The 23,512-nt window shown below is 43.6% G+C and overlaps 2 protein-coding genes across 8 annotated transcripts in view; both read right to left on the bottom strand.

Moving 5' to 3' along the window:
- The window catches only part of fryb (furry homolog b (Drosophila)), a 64,974-nt gene extending 56,144 nt beyond the window's left edge, over nt 1-8,830 (bottom strand). For 4 of the 6 annotated variants that reach the window (XM_077020192.1, XM_077020195.1, XM_077020196.1 and 1 more), the window contains exon 1: nt 2,901-3,439. In XM_077020192.1, the coding sequence (XP_076876307.1) occupies nt 2,901-3,099 (199 nt within the window). In that variant the 5' untranslated portion in view covers nt 3,100-3,439. Of the gene's footprint in view, nt 1-2,900; nt 3,441-8,697 lie in introns of those variants that run through there. The other 2 variants (XM_077020199.1, XM_077020193.1) reach the window with 2 other exon arrangements.
- A 3,018-nt stretch (nt 8,831-11,848) lies between these two features.
- rxfp2a (relaxin family peptide receptor 2a) overlaps nt 11,849-23,512 on the bottom strand; it is a 46,353-nt gene continuing 34,689 nt past the window's right edge. For both annotated transcript variants that reach the window (XM_077020190.1, XM_077020191.1), the window contains exons 9-18: nt 23,253-23,327; nt 20,088-20,159; nt 17,297-17,368; nt 17,103-17,174; nt 16,928-16,999; nt 16,738-16,809; nt 16,412-16,641; nt 13,738-14,148; nt 13,152-13,370; nt 11,849-12,263 (exon numbers count right to left, since the gene is read on the bottom strand). In XM_077020190.1, the coding sequence (XP_076876305.1) occupies nt 11,998-12,263; nt 13,152-13,370; nt 13,738-14,148; nt 16,412-16,641; nt 16,738-16,809; nt 16,928-16,999; nt 17,103-17,174; nt 17,297-17,368; nt 20,088-20,159; nt 23,253-23,327 (1,561 nt within the window). In that variant the 3' untranslated portion in view covers nt 11,849-11,997. The remainder of the gene's footprint in view (nt 12,264-13,151; nt 13,371-13,737; nt 14,149-16,411; nt 16,642-16,737; nt 16,810-16,927; nt 17,000-17,102; nt 17,175-17,296; nt 17,369-20,087; nt 20,160-23,252; nt 23,328-23,512) is intronic.

Raw genomic sequence — 23,512 nt, 5'->3', positions numbered from 1 at the left:
TCTCCTCTGGATCAACAAACCAAAAATAGATAAAAGCACTAATTGGAACTAAATAGCCTTGATAATGGCCGCTATTTGGCAGCAGACAGATTCCTCAACCCTTCAGGCCCTTCAGTGGTAGCAGAGCTCCAGCCGGGCCAGCTGTAGACCCAACAGCACATGTGTGGGGAAGACCCAGGGTGCCCCAGGACTGGGCTGTCCAGCCTCATCTCTGAAGACAGGTGTGCCTGCAGGCAACGAACCTGCACCTGGTCCCGCCCTCGTGCTATCCAGCCTAATCCGCAGAGGCAGGTGTGGCTGTAGACGTTAGTCACATCCGAGCAGGATCTGTGCCTGATTGCACCTGGTTAATCGGGTGCTCTCGGTATTCACACAAATGGTCAGTTGTAAAATTCTTGCCCCTGCTTGGCTGGAATGCAAATTGTAACAACGGCTTTTCTGAAGTACCACTGGAGACTACTGGAGATGTGGAACAAAGTAAGAAACACTAGTGAGTACAAGAGCTGGAGTCCAACTACCTTTCAGGGGATATGTGGTCTTGATCAGACTGTACCATACAAACGTTTGTGACTTTCTATGATTAATGTTACTTATAGCCTCATATTTGTAGAGGAAACTTGCTAGACGCTGTTAGTTTGTTATGGCAAAGGTCACAGAGAGAATTTTGGTTAATCTTTAAAAATGTCACAAAGAACCTCACACCTCCCCATGTAAATACAGCCATTGATATATTCAAAACTGGAGAATCCACCAAATAGGAAAAATGCGTTTTGATGACGGTGTTTGTGCTGGCCATAGATGAAGAATGACTCCACAGTTCTGGGACTCCTCGCCGAACTCTGCTGCTACTGCCGAGTCCTCTCAGCCAGCTCAGAGTGATCCCAGCTGCCTCGTTTCTCACACCACTCACACACCAGCTCCACCCTTCTACACGGCTGCTACCTCACCACCCACCGTCACTGAGCTTTTAAAGCTTTTCAGCTAAACTTCAGCGAAACTCAAGTAAGGAGTCCAGGCACAGTTTCAGGTACAAGGAGTTCTCCTTGCAAGCCGACAACGTTAGTAACGACTGATTGGCTTATAGTCCCTTGCAGATACCATCTGGTTTTGCAGCACAGGTGCATATACAGCTGATGAAGTAGCAGGCGTCTGATCTCGTCTCTCTTCACAGACTTTCTCCCACACTTGTGCTCCGCGAACCTTTCTGAGAGCCTCGCTGCATTCAGGACACGCAGAGTGTGGGCAGACACATGCCAGCTGTTCATCTCTGGCACAGAGGACACCAGCAGCCAGACAAACACACGGGTCTGCTCACCACCACGCCCGCTTCCTCCGTGTCGCTTACCACGAGCGACGTGTTGGTTCCCCGGGCTTGTGCTCTAATTGTTCTCAGGAACAGTCATCCAGGGACTACCGAATGATTCTGGATGGACCCACACCAGCTGACATTAATCAAGCTGACATTTATCAAGATTTTTAGCCCAGCACTGACAATGACACAGACACTGACACACAACTCGGCTGGCAGTAAACACAAATACGTTTTGCTAACTGGATTAAGGTACCTTGCTACATTTAGGTCTGGCTTCCACTCCAGCTCTCCTTGCCCAAACGCCAGCTCCCTACACACAAGAACCCTGTTTGCTTTCAAACCAAACTCCCTTTGACAAAGAGACTCTTCAGTGAGCCCACTGCGAGGGTTCCCCATGGGTTCAGAAACTCAGGCATTCCACACCTGTCTGTACAGGGCTCTGACAAGGCCAGCACTGTCACACACACACACACACACACACACACACACACACACACACACACACACACACACACACACACGCTCCCAGCCAAGGACTTCAAGAGCAAACCGCTGAGTTTTACCCTCTGCTCCTCAGATCACCGCATTTTAAACACAACTCATAACCTCCGGCCAGACAGCCATGTTTACCATCATATGTTTTTTCGTGAGCTGTGGATTCATAAATGCTGATGAGTTTATTAACTTTCTCTTTTCAGCATTTAGTGGCTTTCCCGCCCTTTTTATGGTATTACCGCCGAGTGCAGGTCTAGTTGCAGGTCTGTTATGCTAAAAGTGTAATGCTCCTCCAAGTTCTTACATCTCCTTCAAGTTCTCTTTAAGTTTGTATTCACGGTTCCCCTCACCTTTTCGTTTCTGTACATGGACAGGTCAGAGGAATCCTGGCCCCTCTTTCAGTTATGTGAGCACATGTCTTCATGTAAGTGTGCAAACGTGGACGCTGATGGCCCGTTCCCAGTGGCACCAGACCACGGACACCATTGGGCCACAGACCACACAGCAGCCCCGTGGCCGCCATGTCCCCACCACGGACATCAGAACAAATGTCAGGATAGTTTGACTTACACTACCGATATAATCCTGGCCCTTTTCACATCAATTCCACGTATATCTATTACAGGAAAAACAGCAACGCAGACCCAGACATCACACCCAAGGCAGCAGTAACACCTGAAACTGACATTACACTGACATTGCTCTGTAATGACATCACAGTGTTGTGACACACTGTAGTTTCCAAAGTAGTGCCAAAGTACTGAAATTAGAAAGCATGGGTGACTAATTAGACTGAGGCTACGTTTTTCTAATCTGAACGTGTGCTATAGTGCGTACTGAACGCCACAGTGAAACTCCTCTCAGAACGTTCCAACAGGGGTGCCATTATATTTTATTTCAAAAGACAACAAAAATCTGGATTCACAAGACATGTAAAATCACGAAAGTTAATTAACTTCTACAGAAACACATGTACTCCCTCAAAAACTAACAGGAGCTAGCTGACCTCTTCAAGAGATCATTCATAGCTGATGATTTACAGCGGGCTTTCTGGGAATGTGACGGTACGGCGTGAAGTGACCCGAGCTTCTACCTGCTGTGCCTTCTCTGATGATTGTGGGCCTTTTCCTGGGCTGGATTTTCCTGAACTTCCCTTTGAAGTCTCCGGGAGTGAACATATCCATGGAGAGGCTGGCGATCTGGACCAGGACAATGTTGTCCTGGCTCTGGGCGTCCCGGGAGTCCGCCTTGTTCGACCCATCTCCAGCGGTTCCCGCATCCTCCTTTGACATATCCGGCAGCGGGCTGACAGACAGAAGCCAAGTTCACTTACTCAACCACATGGATATATGAATCCAGCACGATCTGCCCAAGAGACTTCTCAATCTTCCTTTATTTTCTTTCTTTTCTTCTTTTCTTCCTTCCTTCCTTCCTTCTTCTCTTCACAAATCCCCAGGAGCGGTGTGTCTGGCTGAGGAAGGACCTCTCCCTCACACTCACTCGGTTCCTCTCGGCCGGCGGAGCGGAGGAGGTAAAGGCATGTAGGAAGACAAACCCCACTCTGCTCCACGCGTTCCTCTGACGAGCAAGTATGCGGTGAAGCGTGTGTGAGTGCTGGTCTAGGCTGTTTAGCCTGTTACAGTAACACGGCTGAACAGGGCAGGTGTTGGGTTACTCAAGCTAGGCCCCGCCTCTGTACACAGGCGGGGGCGGGGTGGTGGGGTGGGGGGGTGTGTTGTGTGTGAAAGTGAAGCGGTGTTGTCTAAGATTTGACTGCTTCACTGTGTGATAAACAAACACTCCGTGTTTATACAAGGCGAGAGTGAGAGCACGTCCTCATGTTCTACTCGCAAGCGGACCAAACCTATTGCAGAATAACCCCTGGCTGCCAAGTGACATGAAATGGCAGCGTGTGTCTCAGCGTGTGCTGTTTCTCCAACGGTTGTCAGGACACCACGTCCCTTGAGTGCTGCTTCCGAGGGCCGCGTGTTCAGAAAGCACAAGCGTTTCTCTGACACTGAGCCCAACACCACCAGCACCACCAGCACCACCACCCACAGCTGTCACCTCTCACCCTCACTTACTCTGCCTTTCTCTAACCCTCGGTCAGGTCTTTGATGGGATGTGGATTTCAGCCTAGCTTTTAGTGGCGTGAGGCTAACGTATGGCCTTCCTGTTCCCTGACCTACACACGCTGCTGGTTTTGTGAAATAACCTTTCTGAAAGGCAGGTGGAAAACACTTTATTCACAGTCTGCCAGTAGGAAAGTGAGAGAGAATAATCAAATATGTCAAATAATCAAAATATGGTAAAAATATTTAAATCTATAATTGAACCAATTGTCCTGTATGGCTGTGAGGTGTGAGGCCCACTCACAAATCAGGAACTCAGCTAATGGGACCAACCAGTTGAGGCCCTACATTCAGAGTTCTATAGAATTAAAGGTGCACAGCAGCACAAGGTTCAACACTAACACACACTAACACCACACTAACACACACTAGCACTACACTAACACTACATTACACTACACTAACACTACACTAACACACACAAAAAGAACAGTTTCCTCACTCAGCTGGTCCTGACAAAATTAGAATCACCCAAATCACAAAACAACTTCAACAAAACAATTTTACTTATTGGGCAAAAGTAAAATGGAGTGTCATTTGGCCCTATATCGACAGTACAGTATGGCAGACTACCTAAGAACACTATCTGATCCAAAACCGAGGTCCAACCTGACGAAGTACAGACTCAGTGACCACCGCCTGACTATAGAGAATGGCAGACAAACAAACACTAGATTAACAAACACTACCACTACACTAACACTACTACACTAACACTTGTGTTGCCATAGAGAAAGACATAAACAGTCCTGGCAATAAGATCCAAACAGAGCTGCACTCATATAAAGTTTACTCATCAGAACTCTAACAAAATGAGGGACTTGTCCTCTGAGTTCAAACATCTCCCTGATGAGGAGAAGCTGCCATATGTGCTTGGTGTTCTTCTTAGAATATTATTAGAATATTATCATTATGACTATTACTGGGAGCATTTACACCATTGTTGTTTATTCTATGTCTATTGATCATTCCAATGTGAATGCCTTTGGCAACAGAACTGTGCATATTTGTTATGCCAGTACAGAACTATTGAACTGAACTTGAATTGAATTTAAAAAGACACACAGAGAAAGAGAGAGAGAGAGAGAGAGAGAGAGAGTGTAAAGGAGAAGGAACAAGAAAAAAGAGAGCTGCCCACTCCCTCAGAGGACACAGAACACTTCGCTTGGCCTCCTGCGTGCACCTAACAGGACCATCTGACCCAGATCCGAATCTTCCTCCTTCCCCGGCGGGCTCGCACAGGCAGGGGTGGGACAGCCGGGACTCTATTACAGCTTCCTTACGGATTCCCACAACTTCCCCCTGAGACAAACAAGCATGACCTCAGGCTGAGTGCACAGCACCCAGGCAGACAGGCAGCAGGGAGAGGCAGGACACCCACAGCCCCAGCTCACGCTTCAGAAAGACCAGAAGATCAGAACATCCACGCGGACGTGGTAACTGCTGTTTAGATCTTGTACTTCAGCCTGGATTGGACTGGTATATTAGGAGGAGAATGGAGTGCAGTAGTCTCCCAGGATCTGTACTCTGGCCTCGAGCAGAGTGACGTGATGTATCACTCCTGGGACGTTTGCCAAGAGACTAGTACAAAACACACGATCACTTACACACACTTACAATCATACTCACTCACTAAGCATGACACATACACACAAAAAACATCTAGGGTTACCTGGCCTCACAACTCTCTTTTGAGTACAAGTAGCATCTAATGTACAAAAAGGAACAAACATACACACACACACACAGACACACACACACACATCCACACCCATAGACAAACACATATATACACACACACACGAAAATCCACACACATATGCATCTTTCTCTCAGACACACACACACACACACACACACACACACACACACACACACACAGGCATGACATGGGCACACCCATTAATTAGAACAAACGAATAAACATCCATGCGAGTGGGCTTCATTCCCACCCCTCCCTCTTTCTTCCCAACCTACCCACAAAAGTGTACACAAACACACACACACACACACACACACACACACACACACACACACACACACACACACACACACACACACACACACACACACCCTGAGACAAACATGAAGTAGATATGTATACGTCCTGATGACTCATTAACAAAGTGTTCATCACTGCACACTGATGGCTGCACATCAGACGGTTGCTGATGATGAACTGTTGAAATGCTACACAGCCTAGCAGACAAGCCTTCCAGTTTCTTTGAAATAAAGAACATAGTGACCCCAAGTGCAGATTTTTGGAGGCTTCGTTTAGAAAATATGTTAATACTGCTTAACACTGTGATGGTTGGTGTCTGTAGTATATTCTGTTCTCATCCTTCTGTGACTTAATGATCCTTCTGTGACAGTTTCAGACTACATTCATGTCAGGAGTTAGGTTCAAAGGTTCGACATTAATTTTAGAAAGGGGAAATTAGGATAGATTCTTGGTAATCTTTCAACCTATTCGACTCGTTGATGTTAAATGTGAAGAGGAAGTACCATAGTGCCCCCTCGTGGTCATCAACGAGAACAAAATTCAACCCTTTTTATTGTCCTAACACTGGAAGCAGGCAAAAACAATATTAAAAGGAAAAGGCCTCAGATTTTTAACATTAAGATGAAATTTAATTTGAAACCATCAAATATTCACACAGACACTATGCAACTCACTATTCACACTGAAACGATTTCTTGCTAAATATTAAGACACTTCATTTTGTTGGAGAGTTCATTAGGTGGCAAACAGTGGATGAGAGCCAGTTAATTACACAGCTCAGTGACAGTGAGTGTGTGGGTGGACGTGTTTTTGGTAGTGAGCTAGCTATCCACACTACTGTCAGGCACCAGCATGAACAGAGCCTGGTGAGCCAGGAAGACAGGAAGAATGAGAAAGAGAGAGAGAGAGAGAGAGAGAGAGAGAGAGATGGAGAGAGCAGAGGAGGAGAGGAGAAGAGCCAGCCAGAAGTAGAAAGCGACTGACACGTACGATGTTGCTATGACGAAGGCCTTTCGTTTCTCAGCAGCACACGCAGGGCTCTTCATGCATGGGCAATAACTCTTCCAGTGCTCAGGACAATAGTCGTCCCTGCAGACGCGCAGTGCAGAGGACGATAGCGACACGTTGATGGACAGATGGAGTTGAGATGGAGGTGGATGTCTCTAGACAGACTGATAGTTATGAACAGATCAGGACCAGTAAATTCTATTTAATGGTCTTTAACAACTGGTCACACTACATTCATAGACCGATACAGTCAAATCCGCTGGCAACTTACTACCTACATTTATTCAGTTTTCAAACCCACCAGCTGAAAGTACTTATAAAAGTACACCCACACACACACTGACTCTGTGGGTACTATGGAAACTATAGATACCTTTACGTGATGTTGCTGGTGTTTTCTGCACCATGTCACTGCAGCAGTCCCCTTAAGCTCACGGGGACATTCAAACTTCCTAATTAATAAAAGATTTGGCTCCATGATACTGACTGGAAGTCCAAATCCATTTGATGTAGTAAATGCACAGCGAATCCAGGACAGGTGACTTCACAAAGGCAGATAACCATTAGTCAACTTATAACCTTTAAGAAGGGAGGCACAGAGAGACATTGCTGTTGCAAAGGCCTTGCTTAGGTCTAAGACACTGAGGAATCTTGGCTTATGAAAGACCTCGTATACTTGAAGTGAATCAGAATACTTCTTCAGGACAAACACACTTGCAACAGGCATGTGACAAAGACAGCTGGCGGCTCACAAGAACTCTGAATGACAGTGGACCCTGTGTCTACTTTAGCACAAAAGCCAGTATGTAGCCAACATCCATTCAAACACAAAGGTGAAACCTTTGAACACAATACTTGAACAGTGCTTATCGAGTGTGCCCGTGAGCAGATTTTCCGCTTATTTAATATCTATTTATGTATATCTACATATCTATTTATAATATTTATGATGGCATTTTTTATGAGGGGAGTGGGGGTGGCAGAGAGAGACTGAGAACTTCAGTAACATGTTCAAGTCACCTGGGATCCCAGGTTCCTGATTTAGTGTGAAGATGTGCAGAACAATAGAACAACTGGGTTGGGTTGCCAGCGATAACTCAGAAGACGTTTGGTGGAGGATGAGAGGCAACCTCCAAAACACAAGTGCTGTTTTAAACCAATGCTTCATAAACTGAAATAAACTGAAAAGTACATAAAGCAGTGTAATCTGTCATAGCCAGCATTCAGCCATCTGGAACACAAGAGTCGTTCAAATCATTCAATTAGATTAACAAACTACAAATATGAATTTGAATATATAATTTTTTTTTGTTATTTTGGAATAATAAGAGGCAAAAAATCATCTCTAACGGTCGATACTTTCCGACAGAGATCTCACCACCCTGCCCAGGCCAGATGTGGCAGGTTTGCGAGGTGTGAGGTGTTTTCCATCTTCACCAGCTCTGCGCGCAGCTAGCCAGACAGCTAGGCTACGTTACCAACATCAGCATCGCAGCATCATTTCATCCTCATTTCAACACCATTTAGATTAGATTATATCATGTCTAAATGTTCACGGCCCATAGGTGAGCACTAAATGAACCTCGCCGATGAGGTGAGGTTATAATGACTCGTCCTACATGTAGCCTAGCTCTCAGCGGGCTGCCCACGTCTAAAGGTTGGCTACAAAGAAAAACGTCAAATACATACCAAAAAACCCCCAGCATTTTACGATATTAAAGCATCATTAAAGCAAAATTATACAATACCTTTTGGTTTCCTTGTTCGCGCTCTTTAACACGCCATATCGTAATTCAACAAAGTCGCTAGTATCTGTATTTATTTATTCACTTATGCGCTCTCGTGCCTTCTTGCGTTTTTATATCTCGTCGCCTGTCAGAGGGAGACGGCGGCTGAGGGCAGTGCGGCTCCACCCTTGGCAACCAATCAGAGTCAAGATTTGCACACGAGCGCTCTCTAATTGGAAGAACCACATGTCAGTTGTATTCGCTCTCATCCTCTTTGCCTGCACCTGTGGGGATGCTGAAGAGACGCAGACATGAACAACAAAAAATGTCCTTCTGAAATAAAGCTGTAAATGCAAAACTTCCATTATATTGGCATATATTTGTGTATTGTAAAAAAACATGTATACGTAGAATAATTGTATTGTAGTATGAATTTTCCAGAAAAACAGAACATTTCAAAGACGTCGGTGACATAAAAGTCTACCGTTTAGATAAATTCAACTTTATTGCCATTACTCAGCACATGTATAGGCAACGAATTACAGAGATCGGATTATTATGCATTGTTATATGTGATAAACAAGTATTGGAAATACTGTAGATACATTTTCACCTGTATTGTATTTTCATGTATTGTGATCTGCACACTTAACAAGGGACTTTACCGTTACATGGCCTCTGCCAACAGGTTTATCAACAGGAAGCTTTTCCCATCAGCGTTCTTAACGAATTCAACAAGTATCGCTGAGGCATCGCACCCAAGGCAATGCTAACAGCGCCCCCTAATGGTGAATTATTTTAAACGTGAGTGAGTTAGAAGCCGAGTCTGAAGTGCTTCGCGTCTAAAAAGTCAGTGAATTCATATAAAAAGAGTCTTGTTGGCTGCGACACATTCCTTCGCTTCTTGAGGACTCTCTTCAAGAAGACTGCTTCACTTCTGTGTTGTGTGTTTGCATTTTAAATTACACAGAATAATGGAGAATACTGGAGAATGGAAAACGCAAGTTCTTGGGATATATCCTTTGATTTAATCTGGCATTGTGGCTATGGTAAAACCATGTTGTGACTCCCTGGCTCTTGGCGTAATGTTCAGCACATACTTTATGTTTGAGTAGAGCACGTTAAGGGGCTGAGAAAGATAACAGACAACACTTACCAGTGCATGATCCCGAGTGGGTGGAAGACGAATAGACCATATTGTAATTTAAGAGCACAGGATTGTTAAATGGAGAGCAATATTTATTAAAGTTGTCAGTCTCTGGGAGTTGAGGAATCTGATGGTTTGGGGGAAGAAACGTTGTAGTCTGGCTGTAAGGGGCCAAATTCTTTGGCATCTTTTACCAGTAGAGAGAGGAGTTTGTCTGAGGGGTGTGTGGGATCATGGTTTGTGAAAGTACCATGAATGAATAAAGTACACTGGACTGAGCACACAGATTTGGGGTGGCCAGTGGGGGTGCTGGGGGTGTGTATACAGACTGACTGGGCTCTCCCCATCAGAACACCCAGCATCAAGCTTCAGGCCCAGTAGGGCCAGCCTTAGAGAGCTGGTCTTTGGTCTAGTGGCAAGGGTGCATGTTTACCACCAGGATCCTCTGGGATCAAGATTGGCTATGGCTTCTGTTTTACTTAATATGTGAACATATATGCTGACTTTATGCTATTAAGGATGAGCTTCCTCCCAGTTGCAATGAAAACTGTCTATTCTAGTTTTTTATAGTTTGGTATCAAGTCATCTGTTTGTGTTTGCGTGTGTGTACTGCTTTAGTCTTTAGTATTAATACTAATTGTCATTTTGATATAATTACCAGAATTTTAATATACTTAATACATTATTTGCTAATAGAAAATGGTGTGCAATCATTTTAGCAACTATGCAGTATAACCTATTTTAAATATTTTAGTGAATATATTTAAATACTGTATTATGGATTTGTAATATATTTTTAATTATATATATTTTACATTATAGTTCTGTAGTTCTCACCATAAAGGTTGTAGTAAGAACCACTTGGACATGGCTCATAAAGAAACTCGCTTCTGTGTGACAGCAAAGATGGTTCCATGTTAAGCCATAAAACCTTGTTTGGGTACTACATAAGACTTTTTTGTAAGAGTGTAATGCCATAGTGACTTCCTAGTGTCTGACATTTACAGACACCTTTTGTAACGTGTAAGATACATTCACCTCCTGCCCCCACACAGTTACATAAAAATAGTCCAGCAAGGCACAGTGAGGCATTGTTCTTTTATAGCACATCATAGTCAAATGGATGGGTGGATGGCCATGCTAACACCAGTACATCTACACACTTCTTAAAAGCATTTTATTTAATCATTTGCCAGGGCTAGCCATGTAATGATGATTTTATGTTTTAAGTATAGTGACCTAGCAAGAGATGGGAGGCATTTCCTTATAAAACCAATGAAAGAGGAGAGATAAGAGGAGTGTCACAGGCAGAACAACATTAAGCACATCTATAAAAATATGGAGAAATGGACTGTTTGTGAATGGTTACGCATCTGGAATACATTAGCTAATGTTCAAGATGCTCAGGTGATGGGATACAAACCTGTTCTCCAGTTCTTCTGTATATATAGTATAAAGGTTGGGAGCGTATATGGTTTCTATATATACTGCATTAAGGTTGGGAGTGTATGTGGTTTGTTTATGTATAAATGTTGGGAGTGTATGCGGTTTGCACAGACCCTTGTCTGTAATGAATACATTCATAAATATGAAATAATGAAATTTATGAACCATACGCTACATACCATGAGATGAATTTTAAAGTTATTGATACATTAATACAAAAAGATATTGACACACTGACATCATAAATAATGCTCACAAGTAAAAAATACAATGATAAATTGGCAGAGCAAACATTTTATACAAGTTTCTGCTAACAAAACAAGAGACGTGTCTGCTGTTGGATTGCCTTCCGCTCCAAGATCTTGATTATTACCCAAAGAGGAATGGCAACAAATCTTTTTGTACTAATCATCCTCCTTGTATTAAAGACCAATGTTGTGCTGTGCAAATAAATGTGTTTAATGCTTTCGTCCATTTTCCATGGCAAGCTCCTCTGTAAACAACCGTGTCCTGCTTCAGTTTCAGCGTCCAGCAGGACGTGTATGAGCTTCGGCGTCCAGCAGGATGTTTATGAGTTTCGGCGTCCAGCAGGACGTGTATGAGTTTCAGCGTCCAGCAGGACGTGTATGAGTTTGCATATGTACTGCGCTGTGTCCTGCGGCACCTCCTCCACAATGCAGAAGAGGGTGGAGGAGGGTGGATGCTGAAGCCAGTACCACGCCGCTCCATCACCCGTACCTGGCGTCGGCGTCTGCGACGGAGAGGCGGGGCGGGCAGGCCTTGGCGTGGTAGAAGCTGGGCTTGGAGGCCTCCATGTAGATGGTGGTGCTGGTGAGGCTCTTGCGGTCTTTGGTTATGGACGAACTTTGCTGCCAGCGGCAGAGCAACGCCTCCACCTGCTCCTTGAAGAAGCTGGTGGTGAGGGTGTAGAGGATGGGGTTCAGAGCACTGTTGATGGGCAGGACAAAGATCACCACCCAAGAATTTATAGTACCTGCGCAACAACAACAAAGAGAACATTTATTTAATATTGATTTAATAATGCTTGGAGAATTACACTGGCCAGCAGGATCTCGGTTTGGAAACATCCCGCACAAAGAGGGTGTTTTGCTGTGAAGTGCGGAGTGTACATATGGATTAATGCTAGTCCCAGTCATGCTGTAACCACTACATTCTATTTCTGGATAACCTTCTCACTTCGCTTTCATTCCAGAACAAACATCAGCCCTCCAAACGAATCATGTGATGTGGACGACGGGAACTACGTCTGATTACAGCCCTTCGCTGAGTGCCATGCAATGTTGTCATGCTGATCACATGACGTGTGTTGCCTTTTGTCGTTTCTCTTGACAGCTGGACAATCATGGCTACCTTGTTTTGTAATGTGACTAGACTAGTGTCTGTGTAACCATGGATACAGACCCTATATTTTGCATGTGAATACAGCGTGAAGTAGCACATTTTTCAAGATAACTAACATTAGTCAAAGAAGACCCAGAATAAAAAAACTAAAAAACACACACCCCTCTACTCTCACCTCAGGTGACACTCTGTTCCATATTTTGATAATTTGAAACATCTTCACCTGCAATTTTTATGTAGCCTATAACTGCTAAATGTTCTATACTAATTTGCTTCACAAAAACCATGAAATCTTTTTTTTTCATATTTGCATCATTCTACATTTTGTTTCTTGATGAATATTACTCCTTCTACCCAGTTCAAGAAATGCAGCTACAGAAAAAAGCCCTTGAGAATCCTGCAGACAAAACTCTAGTAAGTGCTCGTGCGAAAACTGAAAGCTGACATTTAATTGTCAAAGGAATGAGTATTACTGTAAACGTATATAAACCTATGAATGAGGCAACATTCAATCACGTGCCTGGGATTTCGACGTCCAAAAGAGAGAGCGTTTTGACCAAGAATATTGGTATCCAGCAGAGGGCGTCAGAGAACACGATAAAGAAGAAGCGGTTGGCCACAGCCACATCTTTCTGTAAGCGACTGCGCACGTCCGTGGTGTTGACGCCTGTCTTATAGACCGAGTAGAACATGCTAGAGTAGCAGACGACAATGAGCAGGAACGCCAACAGGTTCAGTCCTGTTAAAAGATAGATCTATTGTAAGTTACGCACATCACATAATAACAGAGTGTAATTTGAGTGCATTTGTTTGCTAATGCAACACTCAACATTTAAAGCAAAGTTTACTCAAACAAATTAGTAAAGTTAGAGCAGCTTGGTTGTGTCAGAATTCCTCAAATGTAAGTAAAATCACCCACTAGGTCATTAAACGATGGATATTCCATTCTGGCTTTTTCTATTCGATTCTATTATGAATCGAATTATTCTATTATTATGAATTCTATTATTATGAATTATTCTATTATTATGAATTCTATTATTATGAATTCTATTATGTGTGTCACTCTTTTAGATTTAAGAGGATAAAAACAAGAGAAGAATCACCAAGAAATATTCCTGTGGAGTATCCTTTGGCAGTGGGTTTCTCTAGCCTGTCTGAGTGGAGGGGAAAGCAGACCCCGTTGCGGCCGTAGTAGTTTCCAAACAGGTCATGGCTGAGCAGGGGCACAGCGGCGATGAGGAAGCCCACCAGCCAGATGGAGGCCAGCATCACACCCGTCTGCCACTTGCCTGGCCGCAGATGGTTGAACGGGAACACGATGACCAGGAACCTCTCCACGGTCAGGTAGGTGAGCAGGAGCACAGACACCTCCGAGGACAGCATGGCCAGGAAACCCATGGTGCGGCATTCCAGGCTCTCCATCCACATCAGGGCGTTGCGGTTGTACTCACCACGAAACTTCACATCAAACACCCCCAGGAAGAACAGGTAGACGCCCATCAGGCAGTCCGCACCTGCGCACCATGCCATCCAGGAGAAAAGTGTAAAGGCATGATCAGTGCTTTAGGTAGTTTCCCATTTCTCAAGTTTCTGTGGTCCAACAGGTTACTGCATTTTTGTTTATGTTTTCGATATTTATATATTATGGGATGGTGGTTATTTTCATCACAGGCCTTTTTGTTAGGGTTTGGGTTAGCTTAAATTCTTCATGGCATGGATTTGACAAACATTGCTTTGTGATTATGCTTCATATTCACATGATTGATATCAGGTCATTTCTACTGATTTGTCAGCTGCAAATTCATGCTGCAAATCTCCCATCTTGCACATGCTAAAAGCGTTCTCCTGGATTCTGATCTGCTGTCTGGGGTAGCGTTCTCCTGGATTCTGATCTGCTGTCTGGGATAGCCACAGAGGTACAGCCCACTCAGTGCTGTTATCATGGAACCAGTTTGTGATGAATCGAGCTTTGTGACATGCCACATTATCAGGCTGGATGTGACCGTTCTAAGATTATGGCGCTGAAGAGACACACATTGTTAGTGACTATACTAAGATGGGCCCTGGCATTGAAATGAGCACTCTCTGACCCAGTCGGTGTCAAGAAAACAATCTCCACATCATTACACCATCAGCAGCCTGAACTGGTGACACAAGCAGATTGCATCCATGGATTCTTGCATGTTTATGCCAAATTTGAACACAACTATGCTTAAACAGAAAGTGAATCTCATTGGATGAGGACAGTTCTTTAATTCTTTGATTGCCCAGTTTCAGGAAGCATGTGACCACAAATTAGCCTCACATTTCTGGTTTTGGTAGACAGGCGTGGAACACACACTGGTCTGCTATTGCATGCATCATGCTATTGTCTGTCTGCTTTAAGGTGTAACATGTTGTAAGTTCTAAAAATATTTTCTGCTCAACAGAGTGAAATATGTGAACTGGTCAGGCCATTCTCCTCTGAACTCTCAACAGGGCTTTTTCACGTGCAGAACCACCACTCACTAGATGTTTTTCCCACCATTGCATGGAAACTCTAGGCTGTTATGTGTCCTAAAATCCTAAGAATTCAGCTCTAAAAATAGTTAAACCAGCAGCTCGAGCACAAATGAAAATGCCATAGTCAGCATCACTCAGATCATATTTTTATCCCTGTGCCTAAATTCATGAGAACACTGGCTATCCAGTATCTAAATGGTACATGCAGTTAATCTAAAAAAATAAATTTAAAAAAACCTTGATATTTAAAACCTTGAGATTACATCTATAATACCACTTAATTTTAATGGTTGGTGTGTGATCACAAATACTTTTTGTTTTTAGAAATTATTATCTCTTAGAGACTTCTTTAGAAACGATTATCCAAATTTGTTAAACTGTTAGCTCCTAAACACTCTGAGGACGCCTGCCAAGTGTGAGCTGGTGTTTGTCAAACTCACTTATGATACCCGTTTAAAGACAAGCTGTTCAGATTTGGATCGTTCCACTTCAATGAGGACATTCATTTGCACCTCACCAGCGCTGGCCGCTCTATACGGGCTGTAATTAACAAGCCTGTGCAGTAACAAAGGGGGCATGACTTTGGTCTGCTGCAGCAATGAGACGTAGTTGTAATAAGCTGTTATGTTTCATAGCTGGCATCTAAAATTATAGTTGCTTTTTTAATTCACAAAGAGAGTGCTGACGGCTAGCTGACTGCTAGCTGCCCGCGGTCCACTGCTTGAGCTCCAGAATGTTGAAGGGCTCAGGTAATTATCTTCATGCTGCAGGACGTCTGCACATAGAGCTCCATGAACCTGTACAGTTCACAGGACAACAAGACCCTTGTACTGACACCACACACACACTCTTTCTTTCTCTATCTTCAAGGATAAAATGTATTTGATTGTGAGTGTTTTTGTTTCACGTGTTTCTTCAGTTTAGTGAGTTTTGTTTCCAGTGTAGCCCTGTGCAGCTAATCCTAGCAATCTACCAAATTTCCATGCAGTCTGTCTGTTTGCGGTGCCCTGTCTCTTCAGAAAAAAGAATACTACTGCCAGTATTAATCAAGTGTGATTTAGTTTCCATAACGTGAACAGTTTCGCAACTGTGTGTGTACACATGCGTGCGTGTGTGTGTGTGTGTGTGTGTGTGTGTGTGCGTGTGTGTGTGTGTGTGTGTGTGTGTGTGTGTGAGAGAGAGAGAGAAAGAGAGAGAGAAAGAGAGAGAGTGAGAGAGAGTGGTCGAGCCATTAATTTCTGTGCATCTCCTTAGTGGATGTAAATACAGACTCACAGCACAAAACTTTGATGCACACTGCATGCAGGTTGTTCTCTGCACGAATGAACGATCTCATTCCAATGACAAAGAGGTTTCCAAAGCATGTGATGAAGGCCATGACCCAAACAGAGACCCTCAGAATCACGTTGGCCAGAAGGTTCTCGAACGAGGAGATCCCATCTGTGTTCGGCTTACACTTCCGAACGTGGGGCACGTAGGAACAGTACTGAAATTCCTTAAAGTAGCTGGAAAACAGATAGAAGAACACTAAAGTTAACTTACAGAACAAGGCGTGCAGTGTGTGAATGTATTCACAGCATTGTGAACTCAGCAGTGCTTACATATGGGACAGATTGCTCATGGGAAGAAACATCTTCGTTTGGATATCTGGAATCTCAATGCCCTCCAATCCCCTGAGGACGCACAAAGAGTCTGAGGACGTCTGCAATCTTACTTGGCAGCAAATGTAATATCAGTGCAGTGGATGCACAGAGCTTTGCTAAAAGCATTTTGTAATGCATGCTTACTCACAGAGACTCAAGTTGAACAAGATGATCAAAGTGACCTGCATGAATGTGAAGCAGAGGATTGTGGGATATATTTCTGAAAAGAAATAGAATCATTGAAGCATTTTATCATTGTAATATTCAGCTATATTTGGCCTATTTTACACGGCGTGCATTTAGCACCTCTAGGAGCAACTTACAGGTTCAATAATGATTTTACACTCTTGAAAATGTTGTTGGGGAGATCTACAATCTTGTTGCATGACAAATCACTTCAAAAAAAAAACAGAAACATGGTTAGGAAAAGCAGAAAAAAAACTTGTTGAATAAACTAAAAACACTAGTGTATTGCTTTACAATCACAGAAACAAACTTAAGCCCTGTAAATACTCACAGCTCTGCCAGTGCTCCAAGTGACTGAAAAGTGTTTTCTGGAAGAGTCTTGATTTTATTGTCACGCAGTGACCTAAAGGCAGGAAATCCAGTTAAATACAAACCTGAGACCAATAAGAACACTCTGTATTTAACAAGCTTCTAGCAATTTTATCTGATATACTCTTTATCTTTATACTTTATACTCTTTGTTTAGTTTACAAATAGTCCTGCAATGTAAAAATATAGCCCTGTTATGTAAAATACAGCCCTATATAGTCCTGAGCGTGGACGTCTTGGTTTGACTTTAATGTATAGACTTGCTGATCTTCTTTCAGGAGCAGAGTGACCCAGAGCCCATACAGAGAGCCCTTCCTCTCACAGAGGGGGTGAGTGTTAAATCTCACACATCCATTCCTCTCCTACAGCACCAGAGAGTCGTGCTTCTTCTTCAAGCTGAAGTTATCTCATTTTGCAGGAGAAGAGAGCCAAGACTCTTGTCTGCCCGCCAGCTATTTCTGTCTATGTCCAGATCGCAATGAAAACGCATGAGTGACCCCTGAATGTAAAGGATTTATTCAAAGATCCCAAAGCGATAGCCAGGACTACGTAGATGCAGGATGTGCTGTGTGATGCAGTCTGGATGGTTCTGGCAGCATGTTCATGCTGGGGCCCAGTTTGCTCCTTTCCCATTAACCCCCCTTGTTCACTCACTCACCCATTGCTATGAACTGCCCCCTTTCTAGTGATGTTCAGCCCCCTTTCCAGTGGTGGTGTACTGCCCCTTTCTAGTGATGTTCCGCCCCCTTTCCAGTGATGTACTGCCCCCTTTCTAGTGATGTTCCGCCCCCTTTCCAGTGGTGTACTGCCCCCTTTCTAGTGATGTTCCGCCCCCTTTCCAGTGGTGTACTGCCCCCTTTCTAGTGATGTTCCGCCCCCTTTCCAGTGGTGTACTGCCCCCTTTCTAGTGATGTTCCGCCCCTTTCCAGTGGTGTACTGCCCCCTTTCCACTGACATTCATGCTATTTCTTGGAGTGAAGGGTAACTAATTTCAATGAAACAATAAAAATATCATTGTGTTTGTGAGTAGTTCATCACTATTATTGAAGTATGCCCACTGTAACTGCTAACTAACTAGAGCAGGCTTGACTTAAACTCCACCCTGCTGTATTCATCCATTAATTATTTTTAAAAGCTTGATGACTAAACTGTATTTTTTGGCAACATGTTCATATTTTCTGCTGCTCGTTTGTTGGAATAGTACAACAGTGGAATGCTAACAGTACTCAAAACTTCAGTGTGGATAGTTTAAGTACCTTGTTCAAAAGTGACTAAGCAAAATATTACTCGGCTAGGATCAATCTAATAGATTCTTAATTCATAGCCAAGATTTATTGCACTAACTTTTTGCTTCCTGTGCACTAAATGGAGCCTTTTCTTTTGTTCTTAGTCAATAAACCACTTTGTCCACCAGGCATTTGTCAAATTGCCATAGATCCAACGTAAAGAAAGAGTGTAATTCATTGCAGGTGTTTGAGAATATGAAGCTGTACAGTGATAAACTGTCTGACAGATAAGGACTGTCAACCCACCAGGACCGCTGACTCAATCCCCCTCTTTGTCAGTACATTCAGATGGAAAGCAAATCCTCCTGAAGACATTCCCACCAAATAGATTCTTCTTGTACTCAAACACCCTCTCAATTATATTAGGTACACCCATTGAGAACCATGCTGCACCTCATTTGGCTTAAACATCATGAATGTGTTTGGGCTATACACGATTCTGCCTGGTTTGTGCAAGAATGGTGTGAACTAAGAACTATGTAGAAATGGACTGTATTGCACACTTGCTGCACACATGACAGCTGTCCTGTTACTAACGACTTTGTCCACTTTATTCCCACAGATATCAGATGGGGGTGTGGTCTGGGCATCCATCCATTATCTGTACCGCTTAATCCCGCTAATCAGGGTCACAGGGGGGGCTGGAGCCAATCCCAGTCTCACATGGGCAGGTCACCAGTCCACCACACGGCCAACACACACACACACACACACGCACTCACTCACACCTACGGGCAATTTAGAATGACCAATCAACCTAACACACATGTCTTGGACTGTGGGAGGAAACCGGAGTACCCAGAGAGGCACAAGGAGAACATGCAAACTCCACACAGAGCAGACCAGACTGAGAATTGAACCCAGACCGTCTTGCTGTGAGGTGACAGCGCTAACCACCACACCACCATGCCGCCCGGGAGTGTGCTCAGGGGACTGTGGTCTGGGGACTGTAATGGGAGTTTGGTCTGGGGACTATGCATGTCGCTGACTTTCACTGTCACATCTCTGTGTCTTCAGTGATGATGCATGTCTATCTGACTGAAGTGATATGCCACATGATTCCATTATTTTTCATTGGATATCAAAGGTCCTACAACTGGCATTCCTACCATTAACTATAATGGCACATCCCTAGAGTCACCCATTTTGCTTATTGCAACAGTAATTTGAATAATTTGAATGGTGCTAGAAATTTATGCCACACAGCATACCACGCACACATAACGTACACTTTGTTGAATTGTGTGTAAACATACCTAATACACGGGCAGCTTAGTGTACACACAGATCATGGTAACATGTAGTGATGGCTCTCTACAGATAATTCTGAGTACGATGCATCAAACCTCACTATAATTTACAAGGAACAAACACGACACAAAATGAACAAACACGCATGACACAAATCATGTGTTTGTTCTATCAAGACTCTTGCAGTACACAGTGCCAAAGCACCAAAGAACTTACAGGACGGTGAGATCAACGCACGTCGTTAGAATAGAGTAGTTCAGCTCTTCTATGTGGTTCTCTGCAAAATCCCTGTGAAGAGAGACACAGACAGCATGACATAAGGGAAATGTCATGCTGATCATTTAATCACAATAACAAGAAAAGAAAAGGACAAGAAAAGAAAAGAAAACTCGAATGTGAACCTTTAAAAGACTAATCTTTGACACCAGAGGTTGTAGGCCCTCTACCTGTTTTAATCTGTGACAACAACTGGGAATTTGATGACATGGTGAGGTTTAGCACACTACCCTGCTGATTTGTGTCCAGTACTGAAATGCCCTTGACAGAAGTTTCCAGGTCTCTGACCCCCATCAGAAATTGGTAAGAGATGAATCGCAACACCGAATCAGGAAATGGTTTGTCTATTATCTATCAGCAGCAATCAGGCGAAGCTTTCAGAGTCTCGCACTAGCTGATAGCTTCTGACTGATTCCTTATACAGGCAACCATCACCACAGCTGCCAAACTTCAATCAAGGTGATAACCGGAGAACAATGCACATCACTACAACAATGGCCGTGGGTTAGATGTGCATGCCAATTTGTTGAAGACTTCTCATTTTGACCACTAAGATGCAAACTGGGTGCGTAGTGGGAGGGTCTTCTGCCACCGGCTTGGCTCATATGGGTCAGTTCTGCTCCAAGCTGATCAGCACTGCTGCTTTAAATACCAGGAGGTCAGCAAGCCGGGGGAGGGGCAGGGTGGGAACACGCCTGACGCCGGTCAGACCACCCTGTGGAAAGGCACAGTCTGTTCCCTCTTCCATTCCCCATACTTTAGGAAGAGAAATGAGAAAGAAGCTCTTTAATTACATAACACACACACACACACACATGGTGCACACACACACCACACACACGCACGGTGCACACCTATTCATAGATCCTTTTGTAGTCCACAAAGAATCACAGCACTGTGGCAGGAAGAGCACTGATGGGTTCTTGTGTAGGTTCTGTAGTGCAGGTGCTGAGTGGTCAGCTATCTGCACCACACTCGCTAGTTAAGATGGCATCACCATGAAGTGAGAGGTAATGTTCACTCATGCATACATGCATGTGCATGGTACGCAAGCACACATATATATATATATATACACACACACGTGCACACACACACACACACACACACTTAACACTGAAGTCTGGATCTATTCTTCCGTCAAACTGGCCATCTCAAGACTTCTCCCCCTCTCATTAGCTGAAGGCAGCATCCTTTCTGAAGAAAGTCAGCTTGTCTGAGCAAGGTCATTCTGACCGAAGAAAACCATGCAGCCAAAAAATAAAAATAATAAAATAAATAAAAAATATATAAAACACTTACACGGTGCCAGAAAGCTTTCTGTCTGAAAAGATAAAGTCCTCCCTTTTCTCTCTCTTATTCTCTCTTTTTCACAGATGTGCACACACACACACACAAAGTTGTGTATAATGAACAGAGTTGAGCAGACAACCTTTACTATTCAAGGAAAAAATAGACCAGAAATTCTATAGATGTCCGACCAAACAGGAGCCCCTGCCTTAGGGAACCAGGGTGAACGTCCCGTACGACCGAGCCGGCCGCTGTTCGCCTAAAGTTCAAGAGGCAATGACTGCATAACCCGAATGACCCGGTGCAGGGATATATATATTAATACTACATATGGTCCTGGGAAGTTCTGAGGCCCTGTAGGACGGGGCCAGTCAATATCAACTGCATCGGTTACAGTGCAGATGTTGCAATGAATCTTATATTGAGCTAAAGTGCGTGTTCCAGTACCTTGTGAATACACAGAGCATCATTACTTAACTGCCTCTGCTTACTCAGCTTTTAGAAGATGGAGAAATCCTGCTGTGTTGCTCAACCCATATCAGAGGTCGTGGAGAGAGGCACACAGTAAAACAGTTGGCAGGGGCTCACAGGTTCACGTAGGACCTTCAGACTACCGCTGGCACCCAGAGAACTGCAGACATGCCTTTTTATCCCGGTACAGTGTGCCAGTGTCATCTCCTTTCATGGGGTGTTTCTTCTCTCACCAACTCTTTTCCCAACTGTTGATTTTAGAGCTTGTGACTGGTAAATCAGGCGGGGAGACAGCAGCTTGGCAAAGAGGAGTCTTCCTGGCTTCTCACCACCACTGCCAAAGCAGCCATGTTGGGAAGAGCGGAGTTAGCTCACATCATGGGTCTGAGCCAGCGTGTGTGGCACAAACCGAGAGGCTCTTTAAGCATAATTAAACCGCTTAGACAGATGTTGTGAAAGATGTCTAGCAAAGATAATTGTGCTTTATGTAAGAATAAAGCCAGGCATTTTAACACCAATCAACTTTTTTTTTTTTAGCATTGTGGGTAGGTCTATATAGCATGGTGCTGCTGATGGCTTTAGATGTAACATAGAGATTTGGAACTAATTGGGATGCACAAATGAACGGGAGGAGTACTTGGTGCAGAGTGATGTCAAAAGCAATCGCAGCAGCTAGTTGCTATTTATTTCCTGTAATGGGATGTTTCAAATGGGGAGAGTGCTCTGACACCAAATTTGGTCAAGAGAGTCTTGAATCTAGATCAATTAGAAGAGAAGCACATTTGCAGGTCGGTCGGCAGTGCAGAACTGTGCTGTTAAATACTGATTCATATTTTAGAGTGGAACCACACTGCCTGTATTTACCAAGAACAGAAGTAATAACAGTGGTACTAAATCAGAACAAAATCGGGATAGTTTTGATGTCATCCAGTTACTGTTGGTCTCCTGACAAGGGTGAACTATACATAAAAAGTGGTAGAAATTTCCTCGTGGTTTGTTCAGAATAGATATAATTACTGTAAATGTCATATGTTTTATTGTGGAGTTTGCATTTTTATGAATCTCATAACATTTAGGAGAAATAACATTGTGAAACAGTGTTAGATCATGAATACTCTGCCAATGCTCTGCATAACCAAGATATTGTTATTAATGGTAGTATTATGATATTACTTATTCATTCAGACCACACATCCATCTTCTCACCCACTTTATCCAAGTCAGTTGACTGAATAAATGCTATTAATGCTAGCAAAGTAATGTACAAAAGACCATGACAAAACAACTACCCTGAAGACCTTCAGTCAACAGGAAGTTAGAGTTGTGGTATGATGTCATACTCACAGCCAGCTGAGGTGAGGCATGTGGTGACAGAGGCTACGTTTGGAGAGCTGCACCAGAGACGTGTTCACCATGGACCTGGAGAAAACACCGCACTGGTTTAGTGCACAGGCCCACCCGAAAAATACAGCAAAGAGAAGCGATGTTGCATGTGCTAAAACATCCTGTAATGTTGTGAATTACATATCTTAAAGTACATATTAAAAGTGATACCTCTTGTTTTAAAACTATTATCATTTTATTTAGTTCACTCTGTAGAAATC

The sequence above is a fragment of the Brachyhypopomus gauderio genome, chromosome 10 (genome assembly GCF_052324685.1).
Source record: "Brachyhypopomus gauderio isolate BG-103 chromosome 10, BGAUD_0.2, whole genome shotgun sequence".
NCBI lineage: Eukaryota > Metazoa > Chordata > Actinopteri > Gymnotiformes > Hypopomidae > Brachyhypopomus > Brachyhypopomus gauderio.
This window is presented reverse-complemented; position numbering and strand designations above follow the sequence as displayed.